Source organism: Calidris pugnax, unplaced genomic scaffold, assembly GCF_001431845.1.
Source record: "Calidris pugnax isolate Ruff unplaced genomic scaffold, ASM143184v1 scaffold191, whole genome shotgun sequence".
NCBI lineage: Eukaryota > Metazoa > Chordata > Aves > Charadriiformes > Scolopacidae > Calidris > Calidris pugnax.
Genome location: NW_015090927.1, coordinates 10,606 through 36,091, shown reverse-complemented (window position 1 = coordinate 36,091; position 25,486 = coordinate 10,606). Strand labels below are relative to the sequence as shown.

Genomic DNA, 25,486 nt, shown 5'->3' with positions numbered 1-25,486 from the left:
TACAAGCCCCCTGACCGCTCCCTGCTTCCCCCCTGCCTATGCTCTGCCTGCACCCTGCCTGCGCCCAACCATCTCCCTGCCTGCACCCTGCCTGCCCCCTGGCTCCCTGCCTGCCCCCCAGCCTCCCTGCCTGCACCCCACATGCCCCCCCGGCTCCCAGCCTGTTGCCCGTCTCCCTGCCTGTACCCTGCCTGTCTGCTCAGGTCCCTGCCTGCATCCTTGGTTCCCTTCCTGCCCCCTCAGCTCCCTGCCTGCACCCCACATGCCCCCCCAGCTCCCAGCATGCTCCCCGTCTCCCTGCCTGTACCCTGCCTGCCTGCTCAGGTCCCTGCCTGCACCCCACATGCCCCCCCAGTTCCCTGCCTGCTCCCCAGCTCACTGCCTGTACCCCCAGCTCACTGCCTGCCCCCCCTGGTTCCCTGCCTGCCCCCCAGGCCGGCTCAGAGCAGCCCCAGCCCTGCCGGGATGTGTCCCCAAACCCTGAGGTGTCCCCTCCCCCGGGCCACCCCATGCTGAGCCCTGCTGGCCTGGCCTACACCAGCACGGGCACAGTGGCCGGGCCAGGCGGCACCGGCACCTGGTGGCTCCCGGCCCGGCCCGTACCTGGGCAGCAGCGAGCGTCTCCAGCTGGCTCAGGCGCTCCTGCACTCGCCGCATGTCATCCTGCAGGGCCCGCACGGTGCCGGCCACGTGGGCGTCCAGCTGGTCCAGCAGCCCCTGGGCAAGCTGGGGGGCACTCCTGGCATCCTGCTCTCCCTCGGGGAGCTGGAGATCTGTGGGGCACAGAGATGGGCCCTGCTCAGTGGGGCAGACACCCGTGGGGATGGGGCTGGGCAGGTCGAGCACCCGTCATGCCCCCCAGAACCCCTGCTTGCTCAACGGCCAGCAACGGAGCTCACCAGTGCCCACAGTGCAGGGTGCCACCACACCAGAGCTGGCAGCTCCCAGCCCACATCCCTCTCCCCCAGCCCTCCCTGGGGACACGGGCCACCGCATCCCCCCAGGTGCTGGCAGTGGGTGACCTCCAGCCCACCAGCATGGTGCTGTGGTGGTGCACAGGGGTCACCTCCCTTCACCCAGCAATGCCCGGACACCAAACACCAGGCACGACGCTGTGCCTGCACCGCTGCCCCCCTGCCAGCCCCCAGCCCCACAAACACCCGGGTGACGGGCGCTGCAAGGGCTCAGTGCCAGCCCCTCTGGCACCCGGGGAACAGCCCAGCTTCACCATCCCCCTTCCAAACCAACTGCCAGGGTCAGGCAGCACAGGAGGGTTTTCCTTCAGAATGGGGGAGAAGATAAGCTTGAGACGGGGGGGGCTGCACCCAGGCGAGGTGGTGGCACCACCCCTGCTGTCCCATGGGTGAGGGTGGCAATGCCACCTTGGAGCAGGCACTCCTCGCCTGGCTGCTGGCGAGGAACAAGCAGAGCATCCCCCAAATTTAAGCTATTTAGGGAGACATGGGCAACACGAGACTTGTCCTTGGGGGGTAAAGACACCGAACTGCTTTGGGGACCAAGGGACGGAGAGAGGGGATGCACAGCTACTGAAGGACCCAGCAGTGGGTGCTGGAGCCAAACCCTGTGCCCCGTTGGTGGTGGCAGCCCCCCGAGAGCCCGCCCTAGCACCGAGAGGGAGCAGCAGGAAGGCGCGCAGGAGCCAAACGCTGCACCCACCTCTCTCAGAGCCAGGGGCTGCCAGGCCCGCGCCGCTCCTCCCCTCTCCTCTTCTGCCTTCGCCCAGCTCCCCCTGCCCGGTGCCGCGGGGCCTGGGGGGCTCATGCCCGGCCCGGCCCCCGTCCGGGGAGAGACCCAGCGGCCGCCCAGCCTGCGCCAGGGGAGAGAAGAAGGGCCCTGAGACCCCCGCTGGCCCCCCCAGGGGCAGGGCCGGCCAGAGGTGGGCGATGCCAGGGTGGTGGTGGTGTCTGTCCCCCAGCCCCGTGGTAGCGGTGTCTGTCCCCCAGCCCCACGGTGGCAGTTTGGGTGACAGGAGGGCATGTGGGGCTGAGCAAAGCCAAATCCCACCAGCAGCAGCAGCACCAGGGAGCAGGGGGGTCAGGAGGAGAGGGAGCAGAATGCCCGGGCTCGAGGTGGCAAAAGAGCTCCAGAAGCCGGGCAGCCACGTGGCTTTTTCCCCCCTGCCCACGGGATCCACCAAGCCTCACGGTAGCCCCTTGAGTGCCAAACAGGGAGCAGAGAGTGAGGGGCAGGGGTGCAAGTGAGGTGGCCACACCAGGCCTGCTTGGGGCTACCAGCCTCGCTCAGCTCCCCAGTGCCCCACCGGAGCCACACCACAGGAATGGGGGGGCTGTGGGTGGCACTGGGGCTCCTCAGCCTCCCCTCGGTGACAGGGACCAGGCTCCAAGAGGGACACAAGGCAGAGAGAGGTGCAGCCGGGTGGCCTCACAGGTTTGGGGAGTGTCACTGGGCTCCAGGGTGGTGGCACCGAGCTGGCAGCGTGGCGGTGCTGCGGTGGCGTGTGGAGCACGGCGAGATCTGCCCGCAGGGCGCAGGCAGGGCAGGGCTGGCAGCAGGCAAGGGCTCCCAGTGCCTCCCAGCCCTCCGTTACCTGCTCGGGCTCCATCTGCTCCAGGGTGTCACAGTACACGTCCCCCTCAGAGTCACTGGGCACCTGGCCCCCCTCCAGCACCTCGGCGGCAGGAGCCAGCCCCCCTCCTGGAAGGGAAGCAGAGGGCTGAGCCCTGGGCAGGGCCGGGCAGGGCAGCGTTGGGGCCGTGTCCCAAGGGCAGCAGCAGCTCAGCGCAGGCAGAAGGGAAGGGGTCTGCGGGCGGGCAGGACGGCAGCGTCTGCGTGCACAAGGCGAGGCAGGAGGAGAAGGAAACTGAGGCACGGGGCGGGGAGGAACCAGCTCTGTTACCACCACCCGCATCGTGGCCGTGAATCCAAAGCCTGACTGCCCCCTTTCTCCTGCCCACGCTGTCAGAGCCCCCCTCAGGGGCCAGCATGTCCCCACACAGTGCCATTTTAGGGTGGGTTTCTCTGCCCATATGTGGCTCCCACCTGGGGTGGGTGGCCAGCCAAAGCCCCAGCAGGGCAGGGAGCCCCTCAGTGGGATCCGCGGCCCCCTCTGCTCCGGAGGGAGCAGGTACCATTCCCACAGCGCCAACTGCCACCAGGGTGACAGCACGTCCTGCTGCCCAGCTCCCCTCACGCTGCCAGCCCAGGAGGATGGGCACAAGAGCTCAGTGACCATATATGCTCCTTGAGGGAGGGCCAGGATGGCAGCAGGAGGAACATGTCCCTCCCCGGAGCACCCTGCCCAACGCAGGGCACAGCGAGAGGGCTGGGAGAGCTGTGTGTGCCCTCAGGGAACGTGGCACTCGGTGGGCGAGCGTGAGGGGGGCTGTACAAGAAAAGCCAGGACCAAGGTGTCAACCACGGGACAGGCAGAGAGAGCTGGGGCTCAACCCCGTGGCTCCCAGTGCTGCAGAAAGGCCAAACTTGGCTTGAGCTGATGGAGAAGGTCCTCTCCTTGAACGCGGACCATCCAAGGCTATGTTTTTCCCAGTCCACAGGGAAACACTCTCCTCATCTCACTGCGGTTTGGCAGAACCGGGCCCCTTGGCACAGGTAAGAGCAAGGCAGAGTCCAACCACCACGCTCAGGGTTACCCTGGCATCCAGAGCAGCCCCACAAACAGCTCCAGCTCGACGCCACTTGGGCGACACCCGGGACGCCAGCAGGATGGTGGGACCAGAGGGGCCTGAAGCCAACAGTTCCCCAGCCCCGTGGCCGGTGTCTCCTCCGTGGGGTCTCTGCCGGGTGCTGGCCACACCAGGGAGACCAACCTGGCACGTGTGGCCCGTTGTGCTGCTCCTCGGGCAGGGTGTCCTCGGGGCGCTGCGGGGCCGGGCTGCTCGCTGGCTGGTCCTGGCTGGGGTCAGCTGCCTGCTCCCGAGTGCCTGCAGGGAGGGGAAGGGCAGAGAATTAACAGTGGTGGGTGATCCCAGCAGCACAGGGTCTCTGCGGGCTGGGCTCAGTGCCACCTCCCTGCCAGCACGGCTTGGGGACAGTGGATGCAGGGCCACCCCCCTGCCAGGGAGGATGGCAACCTCCAGACACACTCAGTGGCCAGCAGGGATGGAGAGAGACCAGCTCTGTTTGCTGATGGCCAGCACCAATGCAGACTCACCCAGTCAGCAGGATCTACCCCATGCAGACTGTCTTGCTCACTCGGGGGTGACAGGGGAGTCCCTGTCCCCCAAGCCCCTGTGGCAGCAGCCAGAGGGGTCAGCACCATCCTCGTCCCCTGGCAGGGCACATGGCACACCCACGGTGACAAACAGAGCCTAACGCAAGAAGCAAGGCTGGGGAGAGCCTTGTCCTGGGGGCTTTCAGCCAGCAGCAGCACCCCAGAGCGGGCCCAGGGATCCAGCCCTCCCCACCGAGCCCATGGGGTTAAGCCCAGACAAGTTTCCAGTGGGGAACAAGTTTCCACTGGGGACTTTGCCCCCAGCTCCTGGCCAGGCAGGTATGTGGCAATGCTGCCCTGCACATCTCCACCTCTCCCAACCTGCCTTTGCCACCACAGAGCACCCACAGCTGCAGGATCCCCCCATCTCGGGTGACTAAGCCCCCCCAGGGGGAACAAGGGCAGCCATCGCCCCACACAGGAGGTAGGGCCGGGGTTGCTCTGCTCAGGGACCATCATCACGGTCCCCAAATCCCTCCTCAGCCTCTGCGCTGTCACCCCTGAGCCTGTCCCACAGGGTCCTGGATCTCACATGTCACCATCTGCCTCCAACACTGCCCCCCCTGCATCCGTGGGGCTGGCAGAGCAGCACCAGGCCTGGTCGTTAAGGGCTTAATTGTCACTTCCCACTGGCTTCAGAGTCTTGGCCTACGTGTATGAGATGCTGGTGAGGCCGGAGACCTGCCGTCGTTAAGGGCTTAATTGTCACTTCCCACTTGCTTCAGAATCTTGGCCTACGTGTATGAGATGCTGGAGACCTGCTTGGACCCTGAACTGCTCACAATTTGGGTCCCAAGTGCCACTTTAGGGTGTGTTGACTTTGTAAATAAAACAAAACCAAACCTGCCCAGGCTCCCCCTGTACAGTGCCCCTGTCCCCAAAAAGCTCTGCAGCCACCAAGGGCTCCGTGCCCATCACACACCGCTCTCACCCACCGCAGCAGCTAAACCCACCCTTCTCCTCTGGGTTACTGGTAACAGAAGCTGCAATCGCCCCAAATCTGAAGGTGGTTTTGAGAACCTTTAACACAAATGACTCAACAGCACAAGAAGTTCAGCAGCTTAAACCAGGCGCCTCGGGCTCATTCGCTCCACAGGTGCCACGGTGGATTTTAAGTGACAGAGTATCACTTCCAGGTGACAGTAGTGCAGGATGACACTCCCAAACAGGTAACGGCCAGGAGTTTAGACCCAGCTTTTCTGTTCCAGGTAAAAGTCAAGTCTATTTGCCTTCTAAAGGCATTCAGCATCACAATGGAAAACAGCTGCGCTCGCTGGGTACCGCAGGGCGGCGCAGCCATCCCGAGGCCAAGCCCTACAGGCGGTGTGTTTTTGGCATCCTTGTTGAAAGCAGGGGGTGACAGTAGCTGTCAGGCACAGGACAGATGCCTGGGGACAGGCGGGGAGGGAGGCTGTTTGTCAGTGCTCTTCCAACATTAGCAGAGCACTGACAGTTTACACACCTGCTGTGAATGCACCCCGAGAGCTCATCTGCTGCCGAGCCCGTCCGCTGGAGACAGGGCACGGCCAAACCTCCAGACACGCAGCTCCACGGCAGGAAACACCTTCCTGAACCAGCACGTCCAGCCCCTCGCTCCCTCAGAATCATAGAATCACAGAATGGTCCAGGCCGGAAGGGACCTCCAAAGGCCATCTAGTCCCACCCCCCCGCAGTCAGCAGGGACACCCCCAACTAGACCAGGTTGCCCAGGGCCTCGTCGAGCCTCTCCTTGAATATCTCCAGGGACCCCCCAGCTCCCAGCATGCTCCCCGTCTCCCTGCCTGTACCCTGCCTGCCTGCTCAGGTCCCTGCCTGCACCCCACATGCCCCCCCGGCTCCCTGCCTGCTCCCCAGCTCACTGCCTGTACCCCCAGTACCCTGCCTGCACCCCCTGGTTCCCTGCCTGCACCCCACATGCCCCCCCAGCTCCCAGCATGCTCCCCGTCTCCCTGCCTGTACCCTGCCTGCCTGCTCAGGTCCCTGCCTGCACCCCACATGCCCCCCCGGCTCCCTGCCTGCTCCCCAGCTCACTGCCTGTACCCCCAGTACCCTGCCTGCACCCCCTGGTTCCCTGCCTGCACCCCACATGCCCCCCCAGCTCCCAGCATGCTCCCCGTCTCCCTGCCTGTACCCTGCCTGCCTGCTCAGGTCCCTGCCTGCACCCCACATGCCCCCCCGGCTCCCTGCCTGCTCCCCAGCTCACTGCCTGTACCCCCAGTACCCTGCCTGCACCCCCTGGTTCCCTGCCTGCACCCCACATGCCCCCCCAGCTCCCAGCATGCTCCCCGTCTCCCTGCCTGTACCCTGCCTGCCTGCTCAGGTCCCTGCCTGCACCCCACATGCCCCCCCGGCTCCCTGCCTGCTCCCCAGCTCACTGCCTGTACCCCCAGTACCCTGCCTGCACCCCCTGGTTCCCTGCCTGCACCCCACATGCCCCCCCAGCTCCCAGCATGCTCCCCGTCTCCCTGCCTGTACCCTGCCTGCCTGCTCAGGTCCCTGCCTGCACCCCACATGCCCCCCCGGCTCCCTGCCTGCTCCCCAGCTCACTGCCTGTACCCCCAGTACCCTGCCTGCACCCCCTGGTTCCCTGCCTGCACCCCACATGCCCCCCCAGCTCCCAGCATGCTCCCCGTCTCCCTGCCTGTACCCTGCCTGCCTGCTCAGGTCCCTGCCTGCACCCCACATGCCCCCCCGGCTCCCTGCCTGCTCCCCAGCTCACTGCCTGTACCCCCAGTACCCTGCCTGCACCCCCTGGTTCCCTGCCTGCACCCCACATGCCCCCCCAGCTCCCAGCATGCTCCCCGTCTCCCTGCCTGTACCCTGCCTGCCTGCTCAGGTCCCTGCCTGCACCCCACATGCCCCCCCGGCTCCCTGCCTGCTCCCCAGCTCACTGCCTGTACCCCCAGTACCCTGCCTGCACCCCCTGGTTCCCTGCCTGCACCCCACATGCCCCCCCAGCTCCCAGCATGCTCCCCGTCTCCCTGCCTGTACCCTGCCTGCCTGCTCAGGTCCCTGCCTGCACCCCACATGCCCCCCCGGCTCCCTGCCTGCTCCCCAGCTCACTGCCTGTACCCCCAGTACCCTGCCTGCACCCCCTGGTTCCCTGCCTGCACCCCACATGCCCCCCCAGCTCCCAGCATGCTCCCCGTCTCCCTGCCTGTACCCTGCCTGCCTGCTCAGGTCCCTGCCTGCACCCCACATGCCCCCCCGGCTCCCTGCCTGCTCCCCAGCTCACTGCCTGTACCCCCAGTACCCTGCCTGCACCCCCTGGTTCCCTGCCTGCACCCCACATGCCCCCCCAGCTCCCAGCATGCTCCCCGTCTCCCTGCCTGTACCCTGCCTGCCTGCTCAGGTCCCTGCCTGCACCCCACATGCCCCCCCGGCTCCCTGCCTGCTCCCCAGCTCACTGCCTGTACCCCCAGTACCCTGCCTGCACCCCCTGGTTCCCTGCCTGCACCCCACATGCCCCCCCAGCTCCCAGCATGCTCCCCGTCTCCCTGCCTGTACCCTGCCTGCCTGCTCAGGTCCCTGCCTGCACCCCACATGCCCCCCCGGCTCCCTGCCTGCTCCCCAGCTCACTGCCTGTACCCCCAGTACCCTGCCTGCACCCCCTGGTTCCCTGCCTGCACCCCACATGCCCCCCCAGCTCCCAGCATGCTCCCCGTCTCCCTGCCTGTACCCTGCCTGCCTGCTCAGGTCCCTGCCTGCACCCCACATGCCCCCCCGGCTCCCTGCCTGCTCCCCAGCTCACTGCCTGTACCCCCAGTACCCTGCCTGCACCCCCTGGTTCCCTGCCTGCACCCCACATGCCCCCCCAGCTCCCAGCATGCTCCCCGTCTCCCTGCCTGTACCCTGCCTGCCTGCTCAGGTCCCTGCCTGCACCCCACATGCCCCCCCGGCTCCCTGCCTGCTCCCCAGCTCACTGCCTGTACCCCCAGTACCCTGCCTGCACCCCCTGGTTCCCTGCCTGCACCCCACATGCCCCCCCAGCTCCCAGCATGCTCCCCGTCTCCCTGCCTGTACCCTGCCTGCCTGCTCAGGTCCCTGCCTGCACCCCACATGCCCCCCCGGCTCCCTGCCTGCTCCCCAGCTCACTGCCTGTACCCCCAGTACCCTGCCTGCACCCCCTGGTTCCCTGCCTGCACCCCACATGCCCCCCCAGCTCCCAGCATGCTCCCCGTCTCCCTGCCTGTACCCTGCCTGCCTGCTCAGGTCCCTGCCTGCACCCCACATGCCCCCCCGGCTCCCTGCCTGCTCCCCAGCTCACTGCCTGTACCCCCAGTACCCTGCCTGCACCCCCTGGTTCCCTGCCTGCACCCCACATGCCCCCCCAGCTCCCAGCATGCTCCCCGTCTCCCTGCCTGTACCCTGCCTGCCTGCTCAGGTCCCTGCCTGCACCCCACATGCCCCCCCGGCTCCCTGCCTGCTCCCCAGCTCACTGCCTGTACCCCCAGTACCCTGCCTGCACCCCCTGGTTCCCTGCCTGCACCCCACATGCCCCCCCAGCTCCCAGCATGCTCCCCGTCTCCCTGCCTGTACCCTGCCTGCCTGCTCAGGTCCCTGCCTGCACCCCACATGCCCCCCCGGCTCCCTGCCTGCTCCCCAGCTCACTGCCTGTACCCCCAGTACCCTGCCTGCACCCCCTGGTTCCCTGCCTGCACCCCACATGCCCCCCCAGCTCCCAGCATGCTCCCCGTCTCCCTGCCTGTACCCTGCCTGCCTGCTCAGGTCCCTGCCTGCACCCCACATGCCCCCCCGGCTCCCTGCCTGCTCCCCAGCTCACTGCCTGTACCCCCAGTACCCTGCCTGCACCCCCTGGTTCCCTGCCTGCACCCCACATGCCCCCCCAGCTCCCAGCATGCTCCCCGTCTCCCTGCCTGTACCCTGCCTGCCTGCTCAGGTCCCTGCCTGCACCCCACATGCCCCCCCGGCTCCCTGCCTGCTCCCCAGCTCACTGCCTGTACCCCCAGTACCCTGCCTGCACCCCCTGGTTCCCTGCCTGCACCCCACATGCCCCCCCAGCTCCCAGCATGCTCCCCGTCTCCCTGCCTGTACCCTGCCTGCCTGCTCAGGTCCCTGCCTGCACCCCACATGCCCCCCCGGCTCCCTGCCTGCTCCCCAGCTCACTGCCTGTACCCCCAGTACCCTGCCTGCACCCCCTGGTTCCCTGCCTGCACCCCACATGCCCCCCCAGCTCCCAGCATGCTCCCCGTCTCCCTGCCTGTACCCTGCCTGCCTGCTCAGGTCCCTGCCTGCACCCCACATGCCCCCCCGGCTCCCTGCCTGCTCCCCAGCTCACTGCCTGTACCCCCAGTACCCTGCCTGCACCCCCTGGTTCCCTGCCTGCACCCCACATGCCCCCCCAGCTCCCAGCATGCTCCCCGTCTCCCTGCCTGTACCCTGCCTGCCTGCTCAGGTCCCTGCCTGCACCCCACATGCCCCCCCGGCTCCCTGCCTGCTCCCCAGCTCACTGCCTGTACCCCCAGTACCCTGCCTGCACCCCCTGGTTCCCTGCCTGCACCCCACATGCCCCCCCAGCTCCCAGCATGCTCCCCGTCTCCCTGCCTGTACCCTGCCTGCCTGCTCAGGTCCCTGCCTGCACCCCACATGCCCCCCCGGCTCCCTGCCTGCTCCCCAGCTCACTGCCTGTACCCCCAGTACCCTGCCTGCACCCCCTGGTTCCCTGCCTGCACCCCACATGCCCCCCCAGCTCCCAGCATGCTCCCCGTCTCCCTGCCTGTACCCTGCCTGCCTGCTCAGGTCCCTGCCTGCACCCCACATGCCCCCCCGGCTCCCTGCCTGCTCCCCAGCTCACTGCCTGTACCCCCAGTACCCTGCCTGCACCCCCTGGTTCCCTGCCTGCACCCCACATGCCCCCCCAGCTCCCAGCATGCTCCCCGTCTCCCTGCCTGTACCCTGCCTGCCTGCTCAGGTCCCTGCCTGCACCCCACATGCCCCCCCGGCTCCCTGCCTGCTCCCCAGCTCACTGCCTGTACCCCCAGTACCCTGCCTGCACCCCCTGGTTCCCTGCCTGCACCCCACATGCCCCCCCAGCTCCCAGCATGCTCCCCGTCTCCCTGCCTGTACCCTGCCTGCCTGCTCAGGTCCCTGCCTGCACCCCACATGCCCCCCCGGCTCCCTGCCTGCTCCCCAGCTCACTGCCTGTACCCCCAGTACCCTGCCTGCACCCCCTGGTTCCCTGCCTGCACCCCACATGCCCCCCCAGCTCCCAGCATGCTCCCCGTCTCCCTGCCTGTACCCTGCCTGCCTGCTCAGGTCCCTGCCTGCACCCCACATGCCCCCCCGGCTCCCTGCCTGCTCCCCAGCTCACTGCCTGTACCCCCAGTACCCTGCCTGCACCCCCTGGTTCCCTGCCTGCACCCCACATGCCCCCCCAGCTCCCAGCATGCTCCCCGTCTCCCTGCCTGTACCCTGCCTGCCTGCTCAGGTCCCTGCCTGCACCCCACATGCCCCCCCGGCTCCCTGCCTGCTCCCCAGCTCACTGCCTGTACCCCCAGTACCCTGCCTGCACCCCCTGGTTCCCTGCCTGCACCCCACATGCCCCCCCAGCTCCCAGCATGCTCCCCGTCTCCCTGCCTGTACCCTGCCTGCCTGCTCAGGTCCCTGCCTGCACCCCACATGCCCCCCCGGCTCCCTGCCTGCTCCCCAGCTCACTGCCTGTACCCCCAGTACCCTGCCTGCACCCCCTGGTTCCCTGCCTGCACCCCACATGCCCCCCCAGCTCCCAGCATGCTCCCCGTCTCCCTGCCTGTACCCTGCCTGCCTGCTCAGGTCCCTGCCTGCACCCCACATGCCCCCCCGGCTCCCTGCCTGCTCCCCAGCTCACTGCCTGTACCCCCAGTACCCTGCCTGCACCCCCTGGTTCCCTGCCTGCACCCCACATGCCCCCCCAGCTCCCAGCATGCTCCCCGTCTCCCTGCCTGTACCCTGCCTGCCTGCTCAGGTCCCTGCCTGCACCCCACATGCCCCCCCGGCTCCCTGCCTGCTCCCCAGCTCACTGCCTGTACCCCCAGTACCCTGCCTGCACCCCCTGGTTCCCTGCCTGCACCCCACATGCCCCCCCAGCTCCCAGCATGCTCCCCGTCTCCCTGCCTGTACCCTGCCTGCCTGCTCAGGTCCCTGCCTGCACCCCACATGCCCCCCCGGCTCCCTGCCTGCTCCCCAGCTCACTGCCTGTACCCCCAGTACCCTGCCTGCACCCCCTGGTTCCCTGCCTGCACCCCACATGCCCCCCCAGCTCCCAGCATGCTCCCCGTCTCCCTGCCTGTACCCTGCCTGCCTGCTCAGGTCCCTGCCTGCACCCCACATGCCCCCCCGGCTCCCTGCCTGCTCCCCAGCTCACTGCCTGTACCCCCAGTACCCTGCCTGCACCCCCTGGTTCCCTGCCTGCACCCCACATGCCCCCCCAGCTCCCAGCATGCTCCCCGTCTCCCTGCCTGTACCCTGCCTGCCTGCTCAGGTCCCTGCCTGCACCCCACATGCCCCCCCGGCTCCCTGCCTGCTCCCCAGCTCACTGCCTGTACCCCCAGTACCCTGCCTGCACCCCCTGGTTCCCTGCCTGCACCCCACATGCCCCCCCAGCTCCCAGCATGCTCCCCGTCTCCCTGCCTGTACCCTGCCTGCCTGCTCAGGTCCCTGCCTGCACCCCACATGCCCCCCCGGCTCCCTGCCTGCTCCCCAGCTCACTGCCTGTACCCCCAGTACCCTGCCTGCACCCCCTGGTTCCCTGCCTGCACCCCACATGCCCCCCCAGCTCCCAGCATGCTCCCCGTCTCCCTGCCTGTACCCTGCCTGCCTGCTCAGGTCCCTGCCTGCACCCCACATGCCCCCCCGGCTCCCTGCCTGCTCCCCAGCTCACTGCCTGTACCCCCAGTACCCTGCCTGCACCCCCTGGTTCCCTGCCTGCACCCCACATGCCCCCCCAGCTCCCAGCATGCTCCCCGTCTCCCTGCCTGTACCCTGCCTGCCTGCTCAGGTCCCTGCCTGCACCCCACATGCCCCCCCGGCTCCCTGCCTGCTCCCCAGCTCACTGCCTGTACCCCCAGTACCCTGCCTGCACCCCCTGGTTCCCTGCCTGCACCCCACATGCCCCCCCAGCTCCCAGCATGCTCCCCGTCTCCCTGCCTGTACCCTGCCTGCCTGCTCAGGTCCCTGCCTGCACCCCACATGCCCCCCCGGCTCCCTGCCTGCTCCCCAGCTCACTGCCTGTACCCCCAGTACCCTGCCTGCACCCCCTGGTTCCCTGCCTGCACCCCACATGCCCCCCCAGCTCCCAGCATGCTCCCCGTCTCCCTGCCTGTACCCTGCCTGCCTGCTCAGGTCCCTGCCTGCACCCCACATGCCCCCCCGGCTCCCTGCCTGCTCCCCAGCTCACTGCCTGTACCCCCAGTACCCTGCCTGCACCCCCTGGTTCCCTGCCTGCACCCCACATGCCCCCCCAGCTCCCAGCATGCTCCCCGTCTCCCTGCCTGTACCCTGCCTGCCTGCTCAGGTCCCTGCCTGCACCCCACATGCCCCCCCGGCTCCCTGCCTGCTCCCCAGCTCACTGCCTGTACCCCCAGTACCCTGCCTGCACCCCCTGGTTCCCTGCCTGCACCCCACATGCCCCCCCAGCTCCCAGCATGCTCCCCGTCTCCCTGCCTGTACCCTGCCTGCCTGCTCAGGTCCCTGCCTGCACCCCACATGCCCCCCCGGCTCCCTGCCTGCTCCCCAGCTCACTGCCTGTACCCCCAGTACCCTGCCTGCACCCCCTGGTTCCCTGCCTGCACCCCACATGCCCCCCCAGCTCCCAGCATGCTCCCCGTCTCCCTGCCTGTACCCTGCCTGCCTGCTCAGGTCCCTGCCTGCACCCCACATGCCCCCCCGGCTCCCTGCCTGCTCCCCAGCTCACTGCCTGTACCCCCAGTACCCTGCCTGCACCCCCTGGTTCCCTGCCTGCACCCCACATGCCCCCCCAGCTCCCAGCATGCTCCCCGTCTCCCTGCCTGTACCCTGCCTGCCTGCTCAGGTCCCTGCCTGCACCCCACATGCCCCCCCGGCTCCCTGCCTGCTCCCCAGCTCACTGCCTGTACCCCCAGTACCCTGCCTGCACCCCCTGGTTCCCTGCCTGCACCCCACATGCCCCCCCAGCTCCCAGCATGCTCCCCGTCTCCCTGCCTGTACCCTGCCTGCCTGCTCAGGTCCCTGCCTGCACCCCACATGCCCCCCCGGCTCCCTGCCTGCTCCCCAGCTCACTGCCTGTACCCCCAGTACCCTGCCTGCACCCCCTGGTTCCCTGCCTGCACCCCACATGCCCCCCCAGCTCCCAGCATGCTCCCCGTCTCCCTGCCTGTACCCTGCCTGCCTGCTCAGGTCCCTGCCTGCACCCCACATGCCCCCCCGGCTCCCTGCCTGCTCCCCAGCTCACTGCCTGTACCCCCAGTACCCTGCCTGCACCCCCTGGTTCCCTGCCTGCACCCCACATGCCCCCCCAGCTCCCAGCATGCTCCCCGTCTCCCTGCCTGTACCCTGCCTGCCTGCTCAGGTCCCTGCCTGCACCCCACATGCCCCCCCGGCTCCCTGCCTGCTCCCCAGCTCACTGCCTGTACCCCCAGTACCCTGCCTGCACCCCCTGGTTCCCTGCCTGCACCCCACATGCCCCCCCAGCTCCCAGCATGCTCCCCGTCTCCCTGCCTGTACCCTGCCTGCCTGCTCAGGTCCCTGCCTGCACCCCACATGCCCCCCCGGCTCCCTGCCTGCTCCCCAGCTCACTGCCTGTACCCCCAGTACCCTGCCTGCACCCCCTGGTTCCCTGCCTGCACCCCACATGCCCCCCCAGCTCCCAGCATGCTCCCCGTCTCCCTGCCTGTACCCTGCCTGCCTGCTCAGGTCCCTGCCTGCACCCCACATGCCCCCCCGGCTCCCTGCCTGCTCCCCAGCTCACTGCCTGTACCCCCAGTACCCTGCCTGCACCCCCTGGTTCCCTGCCTGCACCCCACATGCCCCCCCAGCTCCCAGCATGCTCCCCGTCTCCCTGCCTGTACCCTGCCTGCCTGCTCAGGTCCCTGCCTGCACCCCACATGCCCCCCCGGCTCCCTGCCTGCTCCCCAGCTCACTGCCTGTACCCCCAGTACCCTGCCTGCACCCCCTGGTTCCCTGCCTGCACCCCACATGCCCCCCCAGCTCCCAGCATGCTCCCCGTCTCCCTGCCTGTACCCTGCCTGCCTGCTCAGGTCCCTGCCTGCACCCCACATGCCCCCCCGGCTCCCTGCCTGCTCCCCAGCTCACTGCCTGTACCCCCAGTACCCTGCCTGCACCCCCTGGTTCCCTGCCTGCACCCCACATGCCCCCCCAGCTCCCAGCATGCTCCCCGTCTCCCTGCCTGTACCCTGCCTGCCTGCTCAGGTCCCTGCCTGCACCCCACATGCCCCCCCGGCTCCCTGCCTGCTCCCCAGCTCACTGCCTGTACCCCCAGTACCCTGCCTGCACCCCCTGGTTCCCTGCCTGCACCCCACATGCCCCCCCAGCTCCCAGCATGCTCCCCGTCTCCCTGCCTGTACCCTGCCTGCCTGCTCAGGTCCCTGCCTGCACCCCACATGCCCCCCCGGCTCCCTGCCTGCTCCCCAGCTCACTGCCTGTACCCCCAGTACCCTGCCTGCACCCCCTGGTTCCCTGCCTGCACCCCACATGCCCCCCCAGCTCCCAGCATGCTCCCCGTCTCCCTGCCTGTACCCTGCCTGCCTGCTCAGGTCCCTGCCTGCACCCCACATGCCCCCCCGGCTCCCTGCCTGCTCCCCAGCTCACTGCCTGTACCCCCAGTACCCTGCCTGCACCCCCTGGTTCCCTGCCTGCACCCCACATGCCCCCCCAGCTCCCAGCATGCTCCCCGTCTCCCTGCCTGTACCCTGCCTGCCTGCTCAGGTCCCTGCCTGCACCCCACATGCCCCCCCGGCTCCCTGCCTGCTCCCCAGCTCACTGCCTGTACCCCCAGTACCCTGCCTGCACCCCCTGGTTCCCTGCCTGCACCCCACATGCCCCCCCAGCTCCCAGCATGCTCCCCGTCTCCCTGCCTGTACCCTGCCTGCCTGCTCAGGTCCCTGCCTGCACCCCACATGCCCCCCCGGCTCCCTGCCTGCTCCCCAGCTCACTGCCTGTACCCCCAGTACCCTGCCTGCACCCCCTGGTTCCCTGCCTGCACCCCACATGCCCCCCCAGCTCCCAGCATGCTCCCCGTCTCCCTGCCTGTACCCTGCCTGCCTGCTCAGGTCCCTGCCTGCACCCCACATGCCCCCCCGGCTCCCTGCCTGCTCCCCAGCTCACTGCCTGTACCCCCAGTACCCTGCCTGCACCCCCTGGTTCCCTGCCTGCACCCCACATGCCCCCCCAGCTCCCAGCATGCTCCCCGTCTCCCTGCCTGTACCCTGCCTGCCTGCTCAGGTCCCTGCCTGCACCCCACATGCCCCCCCGGCTCCCTGCCTGCTCCCCAGCTCACTGCCTGTACCCCCAGTACCCTGCCTGCACCCCCTGGTTCCCTGCCTGCACCCCACATGCCCCCCCAGCTCCCAGCATGCTCCCCGTCTCCCTGCCTGTACCCTGCCTGCCTGCTCAGGTCCCTGCCTGCACCCCACATGCCCCCCCGGCTCCCTGCCTGCTCCCCAGCTCACTGCCTGTACCCCCAGTACCCTGCCTGCACCCCCTGGTTCCCTGCCTGCACCCCACATGCCCCCCCAGCTCCCAGCATGCTCCCCGTCTCCCTGCCTGTACCCTGCCTGCCTGCTCAGGTCCCTGCCTGCACCCCACATGCCCCCCCGGCTCCCTGCCTGCTCCCCAGCTCACTGCCTGTACCCCCAGTACCCTGCCTGCACCCCCTGGTTCCCTGCCTGCACCCCACATGCCCCCCCAGCTCCCAGCATGCTCCCCGTCTCCCTGCCTGTACCCTGCCTGCCTGCTCAGGTCCCTGCCTGCACCCCACATGCCCCCCCGGCTCCCTGCCTGCTCCCCAGCTCACTGCCTGTACCCCCAGTACCCTGCCTGCACCCCCTGGTTCCCTGCCTGCACCCCACATGCCCCCCCAGCTCCCAGCATGCTCCCCGTCTCCCTGCCTGTACCCTGCCTGCCTGCTCAGGTCCCTGCCTGCACCCCACATGCCCCCCCGGCTCCCTGCCTGCTCCCCAGCTCACTGCCTGTACCCCCAGTACCCTGCCTGCACCCCCTGGTTCCCTGCCTGCACCCCACATGCCCCCCCAGCTCCCAGCATGCTCCCCGTCTCCCTGCCTGTACCCTGCCTGCCTGCTCAGGTCCCTGCCTGCACCCCACATGCCCCCCCGGCTCCCTGCCTGCTCCCCAGCTCACTGCCTGTACCCCCAGTACCCTGCCTGCACCCCCTGGTTCCCTGCCTGCACCCCACATGCCCCCCCAGCTCCCAGCATGCTCCCCGTCTCCCTGCCTGTACCCTGCCTGCCTGCTCAGGTCCCTGCCTGCACCCCACATGCCCCCCCGGCTCCCTGCCTGCTCCCCAGCTCACTGCCTGTACCCCCAGTACCCTGCCTGCACCCCCTGGTTCCCTGCCTGCACCCCACATGCCCCCCCAGCTCCCAGCATGCTCCCCGTCTCCCTGCCTGTACCCTGCCTGCCTGCTCAGGTCCCTGCCTGCACCCCACATGCCCCCCCGGCTCCCTGCCTGCTCCCCAGCTCACTGCCTGTACCCCCAGTACCCTGCCTGCACCCCCTGGTTCCCTGCCTGCACCCCACATGCCCCCCCAGCTCCCAGCATGCTCCCCGTCTCCCTGCCTGTACCCTGCCTGCCTGCTCAGGTCCCTGCCTGCACCCCACATGCCCCCCCGGCTCCCTGCCTGCTCCCCAGCTCACTGCCTGTACCCCCAGTACCCTGCCTGCACCCCCTGGTTCCCTGCCTGCACCCCACATGCCCCCCCAGCTCCCAGCATGCTCCCCGTCTCCCTGCCTGTACCCTGCCTGCCTGCTCAGGTCCCTGCCTGCACCCCACATGCCCCCCCGGCTCCCTGCCTGCTCCCCAGCTCACTGCCTGTACCCCCAGTACCCTGCCTGCACCCCCTGGTTCCCTGCCTGCACCCCACATGCCCCCCCAGCTCCCAGCATGCTCCCCGTCTCCCTGCCTGTACCCTGCCTGCCTGCTCAGGTCCCTGCCTGCACCCCACATGCCCCCCCGGCTCCCTGCCTGCTCCCCAGCTCACTGCCTGTACCCCCAGTACCCTGCCTGCACCCCCTGGTTCCCTGCCTGCACCCCACATGCCCCCCCAGCTCCCAGCATGCTCCCCGTCTCCCTGCCTGTACCCTGCCTGCCTGCTCAGGTCCCTGCCTGCACCCCACATGCCCCCCCGGCTCCCTGCCTGCTCCCCAGCTCACTGCCTGTACCCCCAGTACCCTGCCTGCACCCCCTGGTTCCCTGCCTGCACCCCACATGCCCCCCCAGCTCCCAGCATGCTCCCCGTCTCCCTGCCTGTACCCTGCCTGCCTGCTCAGGTCCCTGCCTGCACCCCACATGCCCCCCCGGCTCCCTGCCTGCTCCCCAGCTCACTGCCTGTACCCCCAGTACCCTGCCTGCACCCCCTGGTTCCCTGCCTGCACCCCACATGCCCCCCCAGCTCCCAGCATGCTCCCCGTCTCCCTGCCTGTACCCTGCCTGCCTGCTCAGGTCCCTGCCTGCACCCCACATGCCCCCCCGGCTCCCTGCCTGCTCCCCAGCTCACTGCCTGTACCCCCAGTACCCTGCCTGCACCCCCTGGTTCCCTGCCTGCACCCCACATGCCCCCCCAGCTCCCAGCATGCTCCCCGTCTCCCTGCCTGTACCCTGCCTGCCTGCTCAGGTCCCTGCCTGCACCCCACATGCCCCCCCGGCTCCCTGCCTGCTCCCCAGCTCACTGCCTGTACCCCCAGTACCCTGCCTGCACCCCCTGGTTCCCTGCCTGCACCCCACATGCCCCCCCAGCTCCCAGCATGCTCCCCGTCTCCCTGCCTGTACCCTGCCTGCCTGCTCAGGTCCCTGCCTGCACCCCACATGCCCCCCCGGCTCCCTGCCTGCTCCCCAGCTCACTGCCTGTACCCCCAGTACCCTGCCTGCACCCCCTGGTTCCCTGCCTGCACCCCACATGCCCCCCCAGCTCCCAGCATGCTCCCCGTCTCCCTGCCTGTACCCTGCCTGCCTGCTCAGGTCCCTGCCTGCACCCCACATGCCCCCCCGGCTCCCTGCCTGCTCCCCAGCTCACTGCCTGTACCCCCAGTACCCTGCCTGCACCCCCTGGTTCCCTGCCTGCACCCCACATGCCCCCCCAGCTCCCAGCATGCTCCCCGTCTCCCTGCCTGTACCCTGCCTGCCTGCTCAGGTCCCTGCCTGCACCCCACATGCCCCCCCGGCTCCCTGCCTGCTCCCCAGCTCACTGCCTGTACCCCCAGTACCCTGCCTGCACCCCCTGGTTCCCTGCCTGCACCCCACATGCCCCCCCAGCTCCCAGCATGCTCCCCGTCTCCCTGCCTGTACCCTGCCTGCCTGCTCAGGTCCCTGCCTGCACCCCACATGCCCCCCCGGCTCCCTGCCTGCTCCCCAGCTCACTGCCTGTACCCCCAGTACCCTGCCTGCACCCCCTGGTTCCCTGCCTGCACCCCACATGCCCCCCCAGCTCCCAGCATGCTCCCCGTCTCCCTGCCTGTACCCTGCCTGCCTGCTCAGGTCCCTGCCTGCACCCCACATGCCCCCCCGGCTCCCTGCCTGCTCCCCAGCTCACTGCCTGTACCCCCAGTACCCTGCCTGCACCCCCTGGTTCCCTGCCTGCACCCCACATGCCCCCCCAGCTCCCAGCATGCTCCCCGTCTCCCTGCCTGTACCCTGCCTGCCTGCTCAGGTCCCTGCCTGCACCCCACATGCCCCCCCGGCTCCCTGCCTGCTCCCCAGCTCACTGCCTGTACCCCCAGTACCCTGCCTGCACCCCCTGGTTCCCTGCCTGCACCCCACATGCCCCCCCAGCTCCCAGCATGCTCCCCGTCTCCCTGCCTGTACCCTGCCTGCCTGCTCAGGTCCCTGCCTGCACCCCACATGCCCCCCCGGCTCCCTGCCTGCTCCCCAGCTCACTGCCTGTACCCCCAGTACCCTGCCTGCACCCCCTGGTTCCCTGCCTGCACCCCACATGCCCCCCCAGCTCCCAGCATGCTCCCCGTCTCCCTGCCTGTACCCTGCCTGCCTGCTCAGGTCCCTGCCTGCACCCCACATGCCCCCCCGGCTCCCTGCCTGCTCCCCAGCTCACTGCCTGTACCCCCAGTACCCTGCCTGCACCCCCTGGTTCCCTGCCTGCACCCCACATGCCCCCCCAGCTCCCAGCATGCTCCCCGTCTCCCTGCCTGTACCCTGCCTGCCTGCTCAGGTCCCTGCCTGCACCCCACATGCCCCCCCGGCTCCCTGCCTGCTCCCCAGCTCACTGCCTGTACCCCCAGTACCCTGCCTGCACCCCCTGGTTCCCTGCCTGCACCCCACATGCCCCCCCAGCTCCCAGCATGCTCCCCGTCTCCCTGCCTGTACCCTGCCTGCCTGCTCAGGTCCCTGCCTGCACCCCACATGCCCCCCCGGCTCCCTGCCTGCTCCCCAGCTCACTGCCTGTACCCCCAGTACCCTGCCTGCACCCCCTGGTTCCCTGCCTGCACCCCACATGCCCCCCCAGCTCCCAGCATGCTCCCCGTCTCCCTGCCTGTACCCTGCCTGCCTGCTCAGGTCCCTGCCTGCACCCCACATGCCCCCCCGGCTCCCTGCCTGCTCCCCAGCTCACTGCCTGTACCCCCAGTACCCTGCCTGCACCCCCTGGTTCCCTGCCTGCACCCCACATGCCCCCCCAGCTCCCAGCATGCTCCCCGTCTCCCTGCCTGTACCCTGCCTGCCTGCTCAGGTCCCTGCCTGCACCCCACATGCCCCCCCGGCTCCCTGCCTGCTCCCCAGCTCACTGCCTGTACCCCCAGTACCCTGCCTGCACCCCCTGGTTCCCTGCCTGCACCCCACATGCCCCCCCAGCTCCCAGCATGCTCCCCGTCTCCCTGCCTGTACCCTGCCTGCCTGCTCAGGTCCCTGCCTGCACCCCACATGCCCCCCCGGCTCCCTGCCTGCTCCCCAGCTCACTGCCTGTACCCCCAGTACCCTGCCTGCACCCCCTGGTTCCCTGCCTGCACCCCACATGCCCCCCCGGCTCCCTGCCTGCTCCCCAGCTCACTGCCTGTACCCCCAGTACCCTGCCTGCACCCCCTGGTTCCCTGCCTGCACCCCACATGCCCCCCCAGCTCCCAGCATGCTCCCCGTCTCCCTGCCTGTACCCTGCCTGCCTGCTCAGGTCCCTGCCTGCACCCCACATGCCCCCCCAGTTCCCTGCCTGCTCCCCAGCTCACTGCCTGTACCCCCAGCTCACTGCCTGCCCCCCCTGGTTCCCTGCCTGCCCCCCAGGCCGGCTCAGAGCAGCCCCAGCCCTGCCGGGATGTGTCCCCAAACCCTGAGGTGTCCCCTCCCCCGGGCCACCCCATGCTGAGCCCTGCTGGCCTGGCCTACACCAGCACGGGCACAGTGGCCGGGCCAGGCGGCACCGGCACCTGGTGGCTCCCGGCCCGGCCCGTACCTGGGCAGCAGCGAGCGTCTCCAGCTGGCTCAGGCGCTCCTGCACTCGCCGCATGTCATCCTGCAGGGCCCGCACGGTGCCGGCCACGTGGGCGTCCAGCTGGTCCAGCAGCCCCTGGGCAAGCTGGGGGGCACTCCTGGCATCCTGCTCTCCCTCGGGGAGCTGGAGATCTGTGGGGCACAGAGATGGGCCCTGCTCAGTGGGGCAGGCACCCGCGGGGATGGGGCCGGGCAGGTCGAGCACCCCTCATGCCCCCCAGGACCTCTGCTTGCCCAACGGCCAGCAACGGAGCTCACCAGTGCCCACAGTGCAGGGTGCCACCACACCAGAGCTGGCAGCTCCCAGCCCACATCCCTCTCCCCCAGCCCTCCCTGGGGACACGGGCCACCGCATCCCCCCAGGTGCTGGCAGTGGGTGACCTCCAGCCCACCAGCATGGTGCTGTGGTGGTGCACAGGGGTCACCTCCCTTCACCCAGCAATGCCCGGACACCAAACACCAGGCACGACGCTGTGCCTGCACCGCTGCCCCCCTGCCAGCCCCCAGCCCCACAAACACCCGGGTGACGGGCGCTGCAAGGGCTCAGTGCCAGCCCCTCTGGCACCCGGGGAACAGCCCAGCTTCACCATCCCCCTTCCAAACCAACTGCCAGGGTCAGGCAGCACAGGAGGGTTTTCCTTCAGAATGGGGGAGAAGATAAGCTTGAGACGGGGGGGGCTGCACCCAGGCGAGGTGGTGGCACCACCCCTGCTGTCCCATGGGTGAGGGTGGCAATGCCACCTTGGAGCAGGCACTCCTCGCCTGGCTGCTGGCGAGGAACAAGCAGAGCATCCCCCAAATTTAAGCTATTTAGGGAGACATGGGCAACACGAGACTTGTCCTTGGGGGGTAAAGACACCGAACTGCTTTGGGGACCAAGGGACGGAGAGAGGGGATGCACAGCTACTGAAGGACCCAGCAGTGGGTGCTGGAGCCAAACCCTGTGCCCCGTTGGTGGTGGCAGCCCCCCGAGAGCCCGCCCTAGCACCGAGAGGGAGCAGCAGGAAGGCGCGCAGGAGCCAAACGCTGCACCCACCTCTCTCAGAGCCAGGGGCTGCCAGGCCCGCGCCGCTCCTCCCCTCTCCTCTTCTGCCTTCGCCCAGCTCCCCCTGCCCGGTGCCGCGGGGCCTGGGGGGCTCATGCCCGGCCCGGCCCCCGTCCGGGGAGAGACCCAGCGGCCGCCCAGCCTGCGCCAGGGGAGAGAAGAAGGGCCCTGAGACCCCCGCTGGCCCCCCCAGGGGCAGGGCCGGCCAGAGGTGGGCGATGCCAGGGTGGTGGTGGTGTCTGTCCCCCAGCCCCGTGGTAGCGGTGTCTGTCCCCCAGCCCCACGGTGGCAGTTTGGGTGACAGGAGGGCATGTGGGGCTGAGCAAAGCCGAATTCCACCAGCAGCAGCAGCACCAGGGGGGTCGGGAGGAGATGGAGCAGAATGCCCAGGCTCAAGGTGGCAAAAGAGCTCCAGAAGCCGGGCAGCCACGTGGCTTTTTCCCCCCTGCCCACGGGATCCACCAAGCCTCACGGTAGCCCCTTGAGTGCCAAACAGGGAGCAGAGAGTGAGGGGCAGGGGTGCAAGTGAGGTGGCCACACCAGGCCTGCTTGGGGCTACCAGCCTCGCTCAGCTCCCCAGTGCCCCACCGGAGCCACACCACAGGAATGGGGGGGCTGTGGGTGGCACTGGGGCTCCTCAGCCTCCCCTCGGTGACAGGGACCAGGCTCCAAGAGGGACACAAGGCAGAGAGAGGTGCAGCCGGGTGGCCTCACAGGTTTGGGGAGTGTCACTGGGCTCCAGGGTGGTGGCACCGAGCTGGCAGCGTGGCGGTGCTGCGGTGGCGTGTGGAGCACGGCGAGATCTGCCCGCAGGGCGCAGGCAGGGCAGGGCTGGCAGCAGGCAAGGGCTCCCAGTGCCTCCCAGCCCTCCGTTACCTGCTCGGGCTCCATCTGCTCCAGGGTGTCACAGTACACGTCCCCCTCAGAGTCACTGGGCACCTGGCCCCCCTCCAGCACCTCGGCGGCAGGAGCCAGCCCCCCTCCTGGAAGGGAAGCAGAGGGCTGAGCCCTGGGCAGGGCCGGGCAGGGCAGCGTTGGGGCCGTGTCCCAAGGGCAGCAGCAGCTCAGCGCAGGCAGAAGGGAAGGGGTCTGCGGGCGGGCAGGACGGCAGCGTCTGCGTGCACAAGGCGAGGCAGGAGGAGAAGGAAACTGAGGCACGGGGCGGGGAGGAACCAGCTCTGTTACCACCACCCGCATCGTGGCCGTGAATCCAAAGCCTGACTGCCCCCTTTCTCCTGCCCACGCTGTCAGAGCCCCCCTCAGGGGCCAGCATGTCCCCACACAGTGCCATTTTAGGGTGGGTTTCTCTGCCCATATGTGGCTCCCACCTGGGGTGGGTGGCCAGCCAAAGCCCCAGCAGAGTGGGGAGCCCCTCAGTGGGATCCACAGCCCCCGCTGCTCCAGAGGGAGCAGGTACCATTCCCACAGCGCCAACTGCCACCAGGGTGACAGCACGTCCCGCTGCCCAGCTCCCCTCACGCTGCCAGCCCAGGAGGATGGGCACAAGAGCTCAGTGACCATATATGCTCCTTGAGGGAGGGCCAGGATGGCAGCAGGAGGAACATGTCCCTCCCCGGAGCACCCTGCCCAACGCAGGGCACAGCGAGAGGGCTGGGAGAGCTGTGTGTGCCCTCGGGGAACGTGGCACTCGGTGGGCGAGCGTGAGGGGGGCTGTACAAGAAAAGCCAGGACCAAGGTGTCAACCACGGGACAGGCAGAGAGAGCTGGGGCTCAACCCCGTGGCTCCCAGTGCTGCAGAAAGGCCAAACTTGGCTTGAGCTGATGGAGAAGGTCCTCTCCTTGAACACGGACCATCCAAGGCTATGTTTTTCCCAGTCCACAGGGAAACACTCTCCTCATCTCACTGCGGTTTGGCAGAACCGGGCCCCTTGGCACAGGTAAGAGCAAGGCAGAGTCCAACCACCACGCTCAGGGTTACCCTGGCATCCAGAGCAGCCCCACAAACAGCTCCAGCTCGACGCCACTTGGGCGACACCCGGGACGCCAGCAGGATGGTGGGACCAGAGGGGCCTGAAGCCAACAGTTCCCCAGCCCCGTGGCCGGTGTCTCCTCCGTGGGGTCTCTGCCGGGTGCTGGCCACACCAGGGAGACCAACCTGGCACGTGTGGCCCGTTGTGCTGCTCCTCGGGCAGGGTGTCCTCGGGGCGCTGCGGGGCCGGGCTGCTCGCTGGCTGGTCCTGGCTGGGGTCAGCTGCCTGCTCCCGAGTGCCTGCAGGGAGGGGAAGGGCAGAGAATTAACAGTGGTGGGTGATCCCAGCAGCACAGGGTCTCTGCGGGCTGGGCTCAGTGCCACCTCCCTGCCAGCACGGCTTGGGGACAGTGGATGCAGGGCCACCCCCCTGCCAGGGAGGATGGCAACCTCCAGACACACTCAGTGGCCAGCAGGGATGGAGAGAGACCAGCTCTGTTTGCTGATGGCCAGCACCAATGCAGACTCACCCAGTCAGCAGGATCTACCCCATGCAGACTGTCTTGCTCACTCGGGGGTGACAGGGGAGTCCCTGTCCCCCAAGCCCCTGTGGCAGCAGCCAGAGGGGTCAGCACCATCCTCGTCCCCTGGCAGGGCACATGGCACACCCACGGTGACCAACAGAGCCTAACGCAAGAAGCAAGGCTGGGGAGAGCCTTGTCCTGGGGGCTTTCAGCCAGCAGCAGCACCCCAGAGCGGGCCCAGGGATCCAGCCCTCCCCACCGAGCCCATGGGGTTAAGCCCAGACAAGTTTCCAGTGGGGAACAAGTTTCCACTGGGGACTTTGCCCCCAGCTCCTGGCCAGGCAGGTATGTGGCAATGCTGCCCTGCACATCTCCACCTCTCCCAACCTGCCTTTGCCACCACAGAGCACCCACAGCTGCAGGATCCCCCCATCTCGGGTGACTAAGCCCCCCCAAGGGGGACGAGAGCAGCCATTGCCCCACACAGGAGGTAGGGCCGGGGTTGCTCTGCTCAGGGACCATCATCACGGTCCCCAAATCCCTCCTCAGCCTCTGCGCTGTCACCCCTGAGCCTGTCCCACAGGGTCCTGCCATCTCACACGTCACCATCTGCCTCCAACACTGCCCCCCCCTGCATCCATGGGGCTGGCAGAGCAGCACCAGGCCTGGTCGTTAAGGGCTTAATTGTCACTTCCCACTGGCTTCAGAGTCTTGGCCTACGTGTATGAGATGCTGGTGAGGCCGGAGACCTGCCTGGACCCTGAACTGCTCACAATTTGGGTCCCAAGTGCCACTTTAGGGTGTGTTGACTTTGTAAATAAAACAAAACCAAACCTGCCCAGGCTCCCCCTGTACAGTGCCCCTGTCCCCAAAAAGCTCTGCAGCCACCAAGGGCTCTGTGCCCGTCACACACCGCTCTCACCCACCGCAGCGGCTAAAACCACCCTTCTCCTCTGGATTGCTGATAACAGCAGCTGCAATCGCCCCAAATCTGAAGGTGGTTTTGAGAACCTTTAACACAAATGACTCAACAGCACAAGAAGTTCAGCAGCTTAAACCAGGCGCCTCGGGCTCATTCGCTCCACAGGTGCCACGGTGGATTTTAAGTGACAGA

General features: G+C 68.6%; 2 protein-coding genes across 2 annotated transcripts in view; both read right to left on the bottom strand.

Annotated features, from left to right (window-relative positions):
• LOC106893492 (protein HEXIM1-like) overlaps positions 1-4,142 on the bottom strand; it is a gene marked incomplete at its 3' end in the record, with an annotated part of 7,365 nt that extends 3,223 nt beyond the window's left edge. The window contains exons 1-4 of the mRNA XM_014951514.1: positions 3,810-4,142; positions 2,570-2,676; positions 1,678-1,828; positions 462-773 (exon numbers count right to left, since the gene is read on the bottom strand). Coding sequence (XP_014807000.1) covers positions 462-773; positions 1,678-1,828; positions 2,570-2,584 — 478 coding nt within the window. The remainder of the gene's footprint in view (positions 1-461; positions 774-1,677; positions 1,829-2,569; positions 2,677-3,809) is intronic.
• On the bottom strand, positions 2,758-24,754 carry LOC106893491. Its single transcript, XM_014951513.1, has 6 exons — positions 24,035-24,754; positions 22,795-22,901; positions 21,910-22,060; positions 20,694-21,005; positions 3,810-3,923; positions 2,758-2,807 (listed from the first exon to the last, which is right to left on the bottom strand). The coding sequence occupies exons 2-6, from the start codon at positions 22,807-22,809 to the stop codon at positions 2,758-2,760; spliced, it is 642 nt and encodes a 213-aa protein (XP_014806999.1). The 5' UTR covers positions 22,810-22,901; positions 24,035-24,754.
• Between the last annotated feature and the right edge of the window lie 732 nt (positions 24,755-25,486).